Raw genomic sequence first — 15,376 nt, forward strand, 5'->3', positions numbered from 1 at the left:
AGGAGGCAGAGGAGGAGGAGGTAGGTGGTCCGTAAAAAAAAAGAGACCAGTAAAAGAAAAATTGACTGGTAAAAAAAAGTGGCCATAAAAAGAAGTTTAAAAATTGGCTGGTAAAAAATATAAATGGCTATCAAAAAAAATTACTGGTTAAAAAAAGAGTGCCCATTAAAAAAAAGTGGCCGACCAAAAAAGGAATTGGGCCATAAAAAAGACCAGTCAAAACAAATTGGACATTAAAAAAGATAAGTGGCAATAAAAAAAAATACCGGTTAAAAAAGAATGGCCATTAAAAAAAGATTGACCACATCAAATTGGCCCCTAAGAAAAAAAAGACCAGTCAAAAAAAGATTGGTCAGTAAAAAATAGTTGGCTATCAAAAAAAATACCGGTTAAAAAAAAGGGGCCATTAAAAAAGATACGTGGCCATCAAAAAAAGTGACCGGTTCAAAAAGAGAGTGGCCATTAAAGAAAAAACTTGACTGGTAAAAAAAAAGTGGCCATAAAAAAAGTGAAAAAAATTGGCTGCTATAAAAGATAATGGCCATCAAAAAAAATTACTGGTTTAAAAAGAGTGGCCATTAAAAATGAAGTGGCCGACCAAAAAAGAATTGGCCTATAAAAAGACCAGTCCAAAAAAATTGGCCAGTAAAAAAGATGTGGCCATTAAAAAAAGTGACCGGTTAAAAAAGAATGGCCATTAAAAAAAGAGTGACCACAAAAAATTGGCCCCTAAAAAAAGAAAGACCAGTCAAAAAAAATTGGTGCGTTAAAGAATGTGGCCATGAAAAAAAATTACTGGTTAAAAAAATGTGGCAATTATAAAATAAAAAAACAGTCCAAAAAAATTGGTCCGTAAAAAAATAATTGGCCATCACACAAAGTGAGGCGGAGGCAGCGTAGGCGGAGGAATCGGAGCAGAGGAGGCAGAGGAGGAGGTAAGTGGCCCGTAAAAAAAGAGAGACCAGTAAAAAATTAATTTGGGCAATAAAAATATAAGTGGACATCAAAAAGAGTGACTGGTTAAAAAAAGTGGCCATCAAAAAAAGTGACTGGTTAAAAAAGGGTGACCATTAAAGAAAAAATTGACTGCTAAAAAAAAGTTGTCTTAAAAAAAAAGTGAAAAAAATTGGCCGGTAAAAAAAGAAAGACCAGTCAAAAAAATGTGGTGAGTTAAAGAATGTGGCCATCAAAAAAAATTACCAATTAAAAAATGAGTGGCAATTAAAAAAGAAAAAAAGTAAAAAAAAATTGGTCAGTAAAAAAATAATTGGCCATCACAAAAAGTGAGGTGGTGGAGGATGCGGAGGAGGAGGCGGACGAGGAGACGGACGAGGAGACAGACGAGGAGACGGACGAGGAGGCGGACGAGGAGGCGGACGAGGAGGCGGACGAGGAGGCGGACGAGGAGGCGGACGAGGAGGCGGACGAGGAGGCGGACGAGGAGGCGGACGAGGAGGCGGACGAGGAGGCGGACGAGGAGGCGGACGAGGAGGCGGACGAGGAGGCGGACGAGGAGGCGGACGAGGAGGCGGACGAGGAGGCGGACGAGGAGGCGGACGAGGAGGCGGACGAGGAGGCGGACGAGGAGGCGGACGAGGAGGCGGACTAAGAGGTAGGTGGCCCATAAAAAAAAAGAGACCAGTAAAAGAAAAATTGACTGGTAAAAAAAAAGTGGTCATAAAGAGAAGTTAAAAAATTGGCCGGTAAAAAAGAATGGCCATGAAAAAAAGTGACCGGTTAAAAAAGAATGGCCATTAAAAAAAGATGGACCACAAAAAATTGGCCCGTAAAAAAAGAAAGACCAGGCCAAATAAATTGGTCAGTAAAAAAGATAAGTGGCCATGAAAAAACGTGACTGGTTAAAAAAGAGTGGCCATTAAAAAAAAAGTGGCTGACCAAAAAAGAATTGGCCCATAAAAAAAGACCTGTCAAAAAAAATGGCCAGTAAAAAAGATGTGGCCATCAAAAAGAAGTGACCGGTTAAAAAAGAATGGCCATTAATAAAAGTTATCACAAGAAATTGGCCCGTAAAAAAAGAAAGACCAGTCAAAAAAAATTGGTCAATAAAAATATAATTGACCATCACACAAAGTGAGGCGGAGACGGCGGAGGCGGCGGCGGAGGAGGAGGTAGGTTGCCGGTAAAAAAAAAGAGACCAGTAAAAAAAATATTTACTTGTAAAAAAAAAAGTGGTCATAAAAAAATGTTTAAAAATTGGCCGGTAAAAAAGATAAATGGCCATCAAAAAAAATGACCGGTTAAAAAAGAGTGGCCATTAAAAAAAAGTGGCTGACCAAAAAAGGAATTGGGCCATAAAAAAGACCAGTCTAAAAAAATTGGTCAGTAAAAAAGATAAGATAAGAAAAAGTGACCGGTTAAAAAAGAATGGCCATTAAAAAAAGATTGACCACAAAAAATTGGCCCGTAAAAAAAGACCAGTCAAAAAAATTGGCCAGTAAAAGAATGTGGCCATCAAAAAAAATAACCGGTAAAAAAAAGTGGCCATTAAAGACGTGGCCATTAAAAAAAGTGACTGGTTAAAAAAGAGTGGCCATTAAAGAAAAATTGACTGGTAAAAAAATAAGTGGTCATAAAAAAAGTGAAAAAAATTGGCCGGTAAAAAAGATAAATGGCCATCAAAAAAAGAATACCGGTTAAAAAAGAGTGGACATTAAAAAAGAAGTTGACCAAAAAAGAATTAGCTCATAAAAAAGACCTGTCAAAAAAAATTGGCCAGTAAAAAAGATGTGGCCATCAAAAAAAGTGACCGGTTAAAAAAGAATGGCCATTAAAGAAAAAATTGACTGGTAACAAAAGTGGTCATAAAAAAAGTGAAAAAAATTGCCCGGTAAAAAAGATAAATGGCCATCAAAAAGAAGTGACCGGTTAAAAAAGAATGGCCATTAAAAAAAGAGTGACCACAAAAAATTGGCGCGTAAAAAAGAAAGACCAGTCAAAAAAAAATGGTGAGTTAAAGAATGTGGCCATGAAAAAAAATGACTAGTCAAAAAATGTGGCAATTAAAAAAGAAAAAAACTGTCAAAAAAAATTGGTCAGTAAAATAATAACTGGCCATCACAAAAAGTGAGGTGGTGGAGGATGCGGAGGAGGAGGCGGACGAGGAGACAGACGAGGAGGCGGACGAGGAGGCGGACGAGGAGGCGGACGAGGAGGCGGACGAGGAGGCGGGCGAGGAGGCGGACGAGGAGGCGGACGAGGAGGCGGACGAGGAGGCGGACGAGGAGGCGGACGAGGAGGCGGACGAGGAGGCGGACGAGGAGGCGGACGAGGAGGCGGACGAGGAGGTAGGTGGCCCGTCAAAAAAAGAGACCAGTAAAAAAAAATTGACTGGTAAAAAAAAAGTGGCCATAAAAAGAAGTTTAAAAATTGGCTGGTAAAAAATATAAATGGCCATCAAAAAAAATTACCGGTTAAAAAAGAGTGCCCATTAAAAAAAAAGTGGCCGAGCAAAAAAGGAATTGGGCCATAAAAAAGACCAGTCAAAACAAATTGGACATTAAAAAAGATAAGTGGCAATAAAGAAAAAATACCGGTTAAAAAAGAATGGCCATTAAAAAAAGATTGACCACATCAAATTGGCCCCTAAAAAAAAAAGACCAGTCAAAAAAATATTGGTCAGTAAAGAATAGTTGGCTATCAAAAAAAATACCGGTTAAAAAAAAGGGGCCATTAAAAAAGATACGTGGCCATCAAAAAAAGTGACCGGTTCAAAAAGAGTGGCCATTAAAGAAAAAACTTGACTGGTAAAAAAAAAGTGGCCATAAAAAAAGTGAAAAAAATTGGCTGCTAAAAAAGATAATGGCCATCAAAAAAAATGACTGGTTAAAAAAGAGTGGCCATTAAAAATGAAATGGCCGACCAAAAAAGAATTGGCCTATAAAAAGACCAGTCGAAAAAAATTGGCCAGTAAAAAAGATGTGGCCATTAAAAAAAGTGACAGGTTAAAAAGAATGGCCATTAAAAAAAGAGTGACCACAAAAAATTGGCCCCTAAAAATAGAAAGACCAGTCAAAAAAAATTGGTGAGTTAAAGCATGTGGCCATGAAAAAAAATTACTAGTTAAAAAAATGTGGCAATTATAAAAAAAAAACAGTCCAAAAACATTGGTCAGTAAAAAAATAATTGGCCATCATACAAAGTGAGGCGGAGGCAGCGTAGGCGGAGGAGTCGGAGCAGAGGAGGCAGAGGAGGAGGAGGTAGGTGGTCCGTAAAAAAAAGAGACCAGTAAAAGAAAAATTGACTGGTAAAAAAAAGTGGCCATAAAAAGAAGTTTAAAAATTGGCTGGTAAAAAATATAAATGGCTATCAAAAAAAATTACTGGTTAAAAAAAGAGTGCCCATTAAAAAAAAGTGGCCGACCAAAAAAGGAATTGGGCCATAAAAAAGACCAGTCAAAACAAATTGGACATTAAAAAAGATAAGTGGCAATAAAAAAAAATACCGGTTAAAAAAGAATGGCCATTAAAAAAAGATTGACCACATCAAATTGGCCCCTAAGAAAAAAAAGACCAGTCAAAAAAAGATTGGTCAGTAAAAAATAGTTGGCTATCAAAAAAAATACCGGTTAAAAAAAAGGGGCCATTAAAAAAGATACGTGGCCATCAAAAAAAGTGACCGGTTCAAAAAGAGAGTGGCCATTAAAGAAAAAACTTGACTGGTAAAAAAAAAGTGGCCATAAAAAAAGTGAAAAAAATTGGCTGCTATAAAAGATAATGGCCATCAAAAAAAATTACTGGTTTAAAAAGAGTGGCCATTAAAAATGAAGTGGCCGACCAAAAAAGAATTGGCCTATAAAAAGACCAGTCGAAAAAAATTGGCCAGTAAAAAAGATGTGGCCATTAAAAAAAGTGACCGGTTAAAAAAGAATGGCCATTAAAAAAAATTACTGGTTAAAAAAATGTGGCAATTATAAAATAAAAAAACAGTCCAAAAAAATTGGTCCGTAAAAAAATAATTGGCCATCACACAAAGTGAGGCGGAGGCAGCGTAGGCGGAGGAATCGGAGCAGAGGAGGCAGAGGAGGAGGAGGTAAGTGGCCCGTAAAAAAAGAGAGACCAGTAAAAAATTAATTTGGGCAATAAAAATATAAGTGGACATCAAAAAGAGTGACTGGTTAAAAAAAGTGGCCATCAAAAAAAGTGACTGGTTAAAAAAGGGTGACCATTAAAGAAAAAATTGACTGCTAAAAAAAAGTTGTCTTAAAAAAAAAGTGAAAAAAATTGGCCGGTAAAAAAAGAAAGACCAGTCAAAAAAATGTGGTGAGTTAAAGAATGTGGCCATCAAAAAAAATTACCAGTTAAAAAATGAGTGGCAATTAAAAAAGAAAAAAAGTCAAAAAAAATTGGTCAGTAAAAAAATAATTGGCCATCACAAAAAGTGAGGTGGTGGAGGATGCGGAGGAGGAGGCGGACGAGGAGACGGACGAGGAGACAGACGAGGAGACGGACGAGGAGGCGGACGAGGAGGCGGACGAGGAGGCGGACGAGGAGGCGGACGAGGAGGCGGACGAGGAGGCGGACGAGGAGGCGGACGAGGAGGCGGACGAGGAGGCGGACGAGGAGGCGGACGAGGAGGCGGACGAGGAGGCGGACGAGGAGGCGGACGAGGAGGCGGACGAGGAGGCGGACGAGGAGGCGGACGAGCAGGCGGACGAGCAGGCGGATGAGGAGGCGGACGAGGAGGTAGGTGGCCCATAAAAAAAAAGAGACCAGTAAAAGAAAAATTCAGCTGTAATAATAATGGCGAGCGAGTGATCCATAAACAGGTTACAACGACAACACCCAAGGGCGCAGGGACCTCGGGCGATTGGCTGCGGGAGCTGGTGGCAGGGATAACGGGAGCCACGTCGCTGGTGGAAGGCCAGGTGAACGGGCAGCGCACCCGGATCCTGTTGGACACGGGCGCCATGGCCTCTCTCATGAGCGCCGCGCACTGCAGCATGCTCGGGGTGGACGTGGGCTGCCTGCAGGCGCCGGATCGCGCGCTGCACACGGCAAGCGGAGCCGGGATGGGGTTGCTGGGGAAGGTCTCCCTCGAGGTCCGTCTAGGAAACCAGGTGTGCACACAGGAATTCTACGTTTCGAGTGTGTTGTGCCACGAGTGCATTGCAGGAACGGACCTCCTGGAAAAGTTGGGACTTAACGTACAGCCCCGGCAACGATGCGCTACGGTGGAGGGCAGCGGGGAGCGGATTCCGTTCCTAGGACAGGAGCCGAATCGCCCACGCTTCACACCCGTGGCCGCTACGCTGGTGTCGGCCGTCACCATCGGGCCTCTCGCCGAGATGCTGGTGCCAGTGGCAACCCTCTCCACCGACCCAACCCACCGACCATCGGGCGAGGTAATGCTGACTCCTCACCCGGAGTTGGCATCGCGATACGGGGTGGTAGGGTCAGCCACACTGGTAAACGCAGATGGGGGCCGGCTGTTTATACGTGTGTTTAACCCACACAGTACCCCGGCAATGATACGACGACGCACCCCGGTAGCCACCGTACACCCCCTGCACGCTCGCCACTCGAACGACTCGGTGTTCGCACTCTGGGCGGAGGACCCTGGCCGCCCCGAGGACAGCCAGGATCTGGCCTGGCGGGTCGGCCCGACCCCCCGAGCCGAGATTGTTCCCCTGCAGGATGCGTTACATGTGCCTTGGGCAGCCTTACCTAAGGGGGAGGCCGATCAGCTGCGCGGGTTATTGCGGGAGTACGCCGACGTGTTCAGTGAGCACGATTCGGACGTGGGCCTGACCGACCTGGTCAAGCACCAAATTGACACAGGTGCAGCCCGACCCATCAAACTCCCCGCATACCGAGTGGGCGCGCCTGAACGGACCCAGATCAAAGAGGCAGTCACGGATATGCTACGCGATAACATAATCCAGCCCTCCGCGAGCCCTTGGTCTGCCCCGGTGGTACTGGTAACGAAAAAGGACGGATCGACTCGGTTCTGCGTTGATTACCGAAAATTGAACGCAGTCACCCTCGGCGACGCTTTTCCCATCCCACGCATCGACGACACCTTCGACAGTCTCGCAGGAGCGCGGTATTTTTCCACCCTCGATCTGGCGTCCGGTTACTGGCAGGTGGAGATGACGGAGGAGGATCGGCCAAAAACAGCATTCACCACCCCGATGGGCCTGTTTGAGTTTCGAGTGTTGCCGTTCGGACTCACTAACGCGCCCGCGACGTTCCAGCGGTTGATGGAGTTGGTGATGCGGGGCTTGCAGTGGGAACAGTGCCTGATTTACCTGGACGACGTAATAGTGTTCAGTAGGTCGCTGTCCGAACACTGGTCCAGGCTGCGGGAAGTATTCCAGCGACTGCGAGCAGCCCATCTCAAGCTCAAGCCACGTAAGTGTTACATTGCGCAACGCGAGGTGGGGTACCTCGGACACCGAGTCAGCGAGGCAGGGGTGAGCACCGATCCCGAGAAGGTGCGTGCCGTAGTGGATTGGCCGCGGCCGAGGAACCTGACGGAGATCAGGTCATTCTTGGGACTCGCCACTTATTACCGTCGATTTGTAAAGGGATTCAGTGAGATTGCACGCCCCCTCACCCAACTCACCTCCCCTAAGAACCCCTATCAGTGGTCGGAGGCCTGCCAGACGGCTTTCACCACACTCAAAGACCACCTCACCCACACCCCCACCTTGGCTTTCCCAGATTTCACCACCGATTTTATTTTGGACACTGACGCCTGCAGCAGTGGGCTGGGCGCGGTGCTGTCGCAAGTGCAGGGTGGGACGGAGCGGGTCATCGCATACGCCAGTCGGACCCTGAGCGGGGCCGAACTGAACTATTGTGTAACCCGTCAGGAACTGTATGCTGTAATTTTCGCGTGTAAACAGTTCCGACCGTACTTGTACGGCAGGAAATGTCGTGTGCGCACCGATCATTATGCACTGCAGTTCCTCCTTACATTCAAGGAACCGCGGGGGCAGATGGCTCGATGGCTGGCGCAGCTGCAGGAGTACAACCTGCAGATCGAGTACCGAGCGGGGCGAACACACGCGAACGCGGACGCCTTGTCAAGACGGCCCGCGGTGCGCGCTGAGACGAGGGAGGGAGACGCCTGCCCGTGCTTCACGGGGGGACGCTGCCGCCAGGCAGCAGAACCCAAGGAGCGCGCGGAAACTAAACTCCCCCCCCCGAGAGAGAGTGCAGTGTGCGCCGCAGGAACCCCTGCAGAAGGAGCCCGGGGACAGACGGATCATCCCACCCCAACCGGGCGGATCCAAGAGGATGTCGGCTGCGCCTTCCCGGGCTTGGACGACGAGCAGCTGCGACAAACCCAGCAGCGGGATCCGGATCTGGCGGCGGTGGAGGCGGCACTGCGAGAGAGGAAGGATGCACTACCAGGGCCCTGGAGCGGTTTGTATGCCCGGTTGTGTGTAGAAAACGGGGTGGTGAGGGAACTGGCCGACGCTGGGCAGCCGGGGTGCATCTGCGTTCCCGCCCATGTGCGGCCCCAACTACTACGACTGGTACACGACCACCCGCTCGGGGGCCATGATGGGGAACGGCGCACCCGGGAGACTCTGCGTCGCCAGTATCTCTGGCCTAAATTAGCGCAAGATGTGGCCGCCTGGGTGCAGGGCTGCCGGGCCTGTCAGCAGTGTGGGCAAAAGCCGGCGAGGTACCAGGTACCCCTGAGGCCGTTCCGAGTCAGTCGGACGAATCAGTTGGTCGGAATCGACCTGCAGGGGCCCTTTCCACGATCCCACCGGGGCAACCGATATATTCTTGTAGCGGTGGAGTACTTCACCCGCTACCCCGTGGCGGTGGCTATCCCGGATAAAACAGCCCTCGTAGTGGCCCGGGCCTTCGTGGAAAACTACGTACTTAAGTGCGGGATCCCCGAACGAGTCATTACCGACCAGGGTAGTGAATTCGAGGCCGAACTATTCCAGGCGCTGTGCCGAGAGTTCGGGATCCAGAAGGACCGAACCACGGCATATCACCCCCAGGCGAACGGGATGGTAGAGAGGATGAACCAGACTCTGGCCGGGAAGCTTAAACGCATGGCGGCCGCGAATCAACAGGACTGGGACGAACACCTCCCCTATGCCCTGTTCGCCTACACCACCGCCGTTCACACATCTACAGGACAGACCCCGTTCCTAATGATGTTTGGTCGCGAGTCTCGCCTGCCCGCAGATCTGCTGTTCGGTGTCCCTCCGCCGCAACGGGAGGAAGGGAGCCACCCCATGGAGCACTTGCTGGAGACCCTGCGAGAGGCCAGGGGCCGAGCCTACCCGCACGGAGAGGCCGCGCACCAGCGGCAAGAGCAGGGCGCCCGACCCCGTATGGAGCCCCCCTTCTACACTGCGGGCTCCGAGGTGTGGCTGTACACTCCCCGCGTCGGTGCCGGACAGGTGGGGAAGCTGACCACCTACTGGCGAGGACCCTGGATTGTGAGACGGCAGATCTCACCATGGACGGTGCTGATTCAGGGAGGAGAGAGGGGCCGGGAGATGGTGGTCAACATCCGCCGACTGAAGCCGTGGCGAGCAGCCCCCGAGGGGGGGAGCCCCGCCGTCCAAGTACCCCGAAACCCCGGGGTCCCCCCACCCCCCGTGCCCGGGGGCCTCGCGCAGTATATGGGCCCCACGGAGCCCCGGGCTCCGAGGGGCCCCGGGCGGGGCCGGGGGCGACGAGGACGGCGACCCTTAAACCCCACCGCCTCTGAGTTTGTCCCCCAGCCCGCAGGTGCCGGAGACCGAGGGGAGCCGTTGGAATGGAGGAGGAGACCACCGCCGGAGCCCCAGGAGACGGAGCCGCCACCCCCGAGGCCAGCCACAAGGGCCGGGCGAATCCCGCGGACCCCGCGGCGATACCTCGTGGGGGCAACCCAGGCGAGGTGCTCCAGTCAACCCGGGACGGGGACTGGCACCCCGGGGGGCTATGTGGTGCCACAGCGACGGGGCCGCTCGGCCGAGCCAGGGAGCCGCCCGGCTTCCACCGCCGCACTGCCCCCCATCACCTCCCCCACATAAACACGCACCCGCACCCACGTAGGGCCTCGTGGTCGGGTCACCTACCCTGAGTTTTCACCCGAGGGCCCCCTAGGGGGGTTACCCCACGGTTTCTCAGGGCCAGGGAATTGGACAGGACCCTTCCCAGGCCAAGTAACACTGCGGCGCCGTGGGCGGATTTGAGATCGCACGACCACGGCGAGCTCAGAGAGCCCCGCAGTTAGAAACGCATACAAACACAAACACGAGTCAGCAAGGCAGATAGCTGGGATCAGGACCCGGGACGACTGATTGGTCGAAAGTTCAAAGGCCGGCGGGATCGCAAAAGAGCGGGAAATCCTAGGCTCAGGATTGGTCGAGAGACCAAGGCGGTCGGGACGGGGGCGCCTAGCCTTTGATGTGAATAGTTTAAAAGAAAACGCAGGGGCAGTAGGGAACTCTCTTCTTCTGGAGTTTGGACACGGGGTCAGCGACGAAGGAGTCATTGGGCGAGCCGCTAGATTGTCTGCAGGACGATCTGAGCGCCGCAAGGTCACCAAGGACTACAGACGGTATCGTGTTGCGCGCCTTACAACACCTCAGAGCGGAGGGTAGGATCCGTAGGAGAGGGTTAGTTCGGGGTAAGGACGAGTAGGAAAGCGGTTTAGCAGAGAGCGCAGCATAGAATAGGGCTACACGGCACCAGAGTGTGGGTTAGAAGCGCCTTGCTGTCCCGCACACACACACGGGTGGCTCGGTTGGTTAGCAAGGGCTAATAAAATCTCGAGCGTAGTAACAAAACCGTGTTGTTGGGTGTTTTTGGAACGTGGTATTAGCGTGCACTGCATTCGCGAGTGTGTGGTCGTATGCATAAAGGCCGTGGTCTCTGTACGATTGTGCGGGTACGGGGGTGTGTGCGTTAACGCCCGGGGAGAGCACTTTTGTGTGTCGGCGTGTGCCCCGCTTGCGTGTGCTCGTTACTTGCGTAAAGTGCGGCGCGGTGGTGGACCCCTGACCCCCGACCCCACGGCTCGAGCGCGTAATCGGCTGCGCATTGTTGTACGGTTTGTCTCGCGCGCACGGCGGCGGCGGCTTGAGTCGTTGTGTCGGCGTGTGCCCCGCTTGCGTGTGCTCGTTACTTGCGTAAGTTCACGACGTGTGTAACACAGGTGCGCGATCCTAACGTGAGTGGTCAGTGTTGGGTGAGTGCCGTGCAGAGCTGTGTGTGGGTGTGCGCGTACGTGGTTAACTATGCCTGCTACGCGGACCCGCGGTGGAGGGGAATCCTCGGGTGACGGCTCCCACACCATGGGTGAGGAGCTTAGCGGCGGTTCGCTTAGCAGCGGGGGGGCGATTGATGATGTTAGTCCGGCCGTTAGTATTATCGAGGGAGGGATCTCGGGGGCTAGCGACCCCCACAAACATAACTCCCTTTCACACACGCGGGGGTACGACACGAATGGAGAGTTTCAGGCCTGGTTCTAGGCTTTAGGCCTAGCTGTAGGCTTTAGGGCGCTGTGAGTTTTTTTTTAATTTCAAAGTTTTAATTAAAAGCTATCTCAGGGAATTATTAGGGCGCTGTTAGTTGTTTTATTTAATTTCAAAGTTTTAATTAAAAGCTATCTCAGGGAATTATTAGGGAATGTTACACGTGTTTAGCCAGGAAAGCCTCATTAATTTAAATGTTTTAATTAAAAGCTGAGGGAATTATAAGGGAATGTTACACTTGTTTAGCCAGGATAGCGTCACTGAGTCAAGGTTTTCGTAGGGTCATGCCAAATGTTTGCAGTAGGGGGCGATGTTGACGGACGGACACATTAATCTATTGGTGGTCTGGTCCACTTCGTTCCTACCAGTATAACAAAACTCCTGTGTACGACTGTCCGAGCTCTTTGCAAGTAAGTGGGTGGCTCTGAAAAGAGCCGTTGTTGTGGTGGTAGAGGCGGCGGCGCGTTCACTTCTTTGCCTGAGAGGTCTTCTTGGGCAGCAGCACGGCCTGGATGTTGGGCAGCACACCGCCCTGGGCGATAGTCACGCCGCCCATGAGCTTGTTGAGCTCCTCGTCGTTTCGCACGGCGAGCTGCAGGTGTCGGGGGATGATCCTCGTCTTCTTGTTGTCGCGGGCGGCATTGCCAGCCAGCTCGAGGATCTCGGCAGAAAGGTACTCGAGCACGGCGGCCAGGTAGACGGGTGCTCCAGCGCCGACCCGCTGGGCGTAATTGCCCTTGCGGAGCAGCCTGTGAACGCGACCCATGGGGAACTGCAGGCCGGCGCGGGAAGAGCGGGACTTTGCCTTGGCGCGAGACTTGCCACCGGTCTTGCCGCGTCCAGACATTGTTAAGCGACCTAGGATGCAAAAAGCACTGGAGACAAAGTACGAACGATTTGTGACGTTAACACGCACCACCGGAGCGGCTTTTATAGCGGAGACGAGGATCGTAGAGCGCGCCGCTGCTGATTGGCTCCTCTCGGTCGAGTCCCGCCCTCTCCTTGAGCCACCAATGAAAAGCCGGGACGCGAGGATTCGATGTTGACTTTAATTATTTGTATCCATATAAATTTTAATGCGGGCACGCATCTTATGAATGAAACAATGCGATACACGTACTTAATAGGTTCAAGTTTTAAGCATGATAGAGTTAATTAATGGGCACGTGCTGGCAAGTCAAACTTATAAGCGGATTCCGCAAATATCAATGTATTATTGATTATAATAATCATTTTGAGGGACCGCATTGGTTATAAGAAATCATTGTGATAGCCTTGAGCTCGTGATTGATCGCCCACGTGCCTATACGGTGTATATATATTTTCCTTTAACCGCCTGTTCGGGCAATGCCTAAAAATATATGTGCGTGAATAATTCAGTCTCTTAGTTTGCAAAATGTGAACTTCTTATCAGCTCGGGCTTGAAACAACATAAACCAATATCTTTGGGTTTAATAGTTAATATATTTCACCAAAATAACCCTTTTGTTAAACATTATGTAAGCATGGTTTCACAACGCTTATATACGACACCAACGTGTGATGTTGAAAAATATGAGCGGCGGGGTATAGAAAATGAACTTCATTGTCGCTTACGCCTGACGACTCGTGAGAGCCGTGACCAGCAAACGAAGGTTTCCGGCACCCGAACTTTGAAGAACACACATGGAAGCGTTTTCATGAGTAAGTGGTGGCTCTGAAAAGAGCCTTTGTGTTGTGCTTTGAGGGCCGAGCTGGGCGTTCAAGCGCGCTCGCCACGAATGCGGCGGGCGAGCTGAATGTCCTTGGGCATGATGGTGACGCGCTTGGCGTGGATGGCGCACAGGTTGGTGTCCTCGAAGAGCGCGACAAGGTACGCTTCGCTGGCCTCCTGCAGAGCCATGACAGCGGAGCTCTGGAAGCGCAGGTCGGTCTTGAAGTCCTGCGCGATCTCCCTGACGAGGCGCTGGAAGGGCAGTTTGCGGATGAGCAGCTCGGTGGACTTCTGGTAGCGGCGGATCTCGCGCAGAGCGACGGTGCCGGGCCTGTAGCGGTGAGGCTTCTTGACGCCGCCCGTGGCCGGAGCGCTCTTTCGGGCCGCCTTGGTGGCGAGTTGCTTGCGGGGGGCCTTGCCGCCCGTGGACTTGCGAGCCGTCTGCTTGGTGCGAGCCATGGCTTGGTGAGGGCAAAGATTCTCACAGGCGGGGAGAAGGCGGCTTATGTAGCCCAGAGCGCGCGCTCACTGGTCAGCGGAGTCGTGACGTGCGAAGAAGGGGAGCGTGCTGATTGGTTGGCAGCGTGCAATGATCTCGAGTCGTCAACTCTTCTTAATCAACAAAATGTTCACAGTTTGGATCATTTCAGAATGCCGCATCACGATGCAGTAGTACCCTTTGAGCGCCGTCGATGTCTTTAACGGATGTTATTTTCTCAAGCAAACACCTTTCCGAAAACAACTTTACAGTGCTCTGCATGATCTAAATAAAGTGTTAAGAAACTGCACTTCATTGGAAACAGTAATACGTAAAAATGTCGGAAAGAGGTGATCACAGGAATAGATATATATTCTCTTGGCATTGAGATGATGATCAATTATACTGCACGAGTCATCCATGCTAGGCGCTTACTTTTACATATATGTACACGTGCAAAATGTTAGTTCCTGCCCGAAAATACAACCACGAATTAAATATATTGCATTGCAAGGTTTTGGCGCCAAACATCCAATGTAATATCTGAATGGGCTGCAGATGAAATCAATGGACAAACAAGTCCAAGAAATGCCTGCTGGTAAATATGATGTGCCATGAATATTGTTATCGCTTTTATTCACGTGGAAACATGTTAAAATGCGTTCGATCTCTCCACTTCACTCAATGAGCGAACAATGTCCCCGCGTGAACCGGGGCTTTGTTGGAAGTTTCGTTTTGTACTCCTGCTAGGACTGGTACAAGCAGGTTCGGAGAGGTGGGTGGCTCTGAAAAGAGCCTTTGTAATTAATGGTGGAGTCGAGGCTTCACTTGGAGCTTGTGTACTTGGTGACGGCCTTGGTGCCCTCCGACACGGCGTGCTTGGCCAGCTCGCCGGGGAGCAGCAGTCGCACTGCGGTCTGGATCTCCCGAGAAGTGATGGTGGAGCGCTTGTTGTAGTGCGCCAGGCGGGACGCCTCGGAAGCGATGCGCTCGAAGATGTCGTTGACGAACGAGTTCATGATGCTCATTGCCTTGGACGAGATGCCGGTATCGGGGTGCACCTGCTTCATCACCTTGTAGATGTAAATGGCGTAGCTCTCCTTCCTGCGGTGGCGTCGCTTCTTGCCATCCTTGCGCGTAGCCTTGGTCACAGCCTTCTTGGAGCCCTTCTTGGGAGCAGGAACCTTGGCCGGCCCAGCGCTCTTTGATGCGGGAGGATCGGGCATGTCGACGCGTTGTAGGCAGCTTCAGGTCAGAACAGACGGGAAGCGAATGTGGATGTCGGTCGCGCGTTGAGCTCCTTTTATAGGAGGCGAGATGCAAATCAGAGGATCGTAGTGCGCGGCGCTGCTGAGTGGCTCTTTTAGTACCATCCCTCTCCATCAGCCTCCAATGAGAAACGCGGACGCGATGCTCACTTTAATATCGTTTTTACTGCAAAAAGGACTTGTGAATATAACACAATGTAATGTCCAAACATGTATATTAGTGAATTGCAGCCATGGCCATTGCCTTTGTTTTAATAAGGATGACTGGAAAACCCAATACAGTATATTGTGTTTTGAGCGTGGGTTTTTTTGTTTCTTACGAGGGATTGTTTCACCACTCGTCTAATACGGCGCACGGGCGTTTTAAGAACGCAATTTGGAAAAATACAAGCGCTCGGTGGAGAAAAATAACTTCGCTGTTGTGCTGTACAGGTGGAGATTAGCATTCCGGCACGCTACGTCAATTAGGACGAGTG

The 15,376-nt window shown here is 50.3% G+C and overlaps 3 protein-coding genes across 3 annotated transcripts; all 3 read right to left on the reverse strand.

Moving 5' to 3' along the window:
• Positions 1-11,927: 11,927 nt before the first annotated feature.
• Positions 11,928-12,365, reverse strand: LOC144948182 (histone H2A-like). Its single transcript, XM_078877613.1, has one exon. The coding sequence runs from the start codon at positions 12,306-12,308 to the stop codon at positions 11,928-11,930; it is 381 nt and encodes a 126-aa protein (XP_078733739.1). The 5' UTR covers positions 12,309-12,365.
• An 837-nt stretch (positions 12,366-13,202) lies between these two features.
• Positions 13,203-13,613, reverse strand: LOC144948045 (histone H3). Its single transcript, XM_078877473.1, has one exon. The coding sequence runs from the start codon at positions 13,611-13,613 to the stop codon at positions 13,203-13,205; it is 411 nt and encodes a 136-aa protein (XP_078733599.1).
• Positions 13,614-14,456: 843 nt separating this feature from the next.
• On the reverse strand, positions 14,457-14,858 carry LOC144948046 (histone H2B type 3-B). The gene has a single exon (XM_078877474.1). The coding sequence runs from the start codon at positions 14,856-14,858 to the stop codon at positions 14,457-14,459; it is 402 nt and encodes a 133-aa protein (XP_078733600.1).
• Positions 14,859-15,376: the final 518 nt, after the last annotated feature.

Source organism: Lampetra fluviatilis, chromosome 48 (assembly GCF_964198595.1).
Source record: "Lampetra fluviatilis chromosome 48, kcLamFluv1.1, whole genome shotgun sequence".
NCBI classification, from domain to species: Eukaryota; Metazoa; Chordata; class Hyperoartia; order Petromyzontiformes; family Petromyzontidae; genus Lampetra; species Lampetra fluviatilis.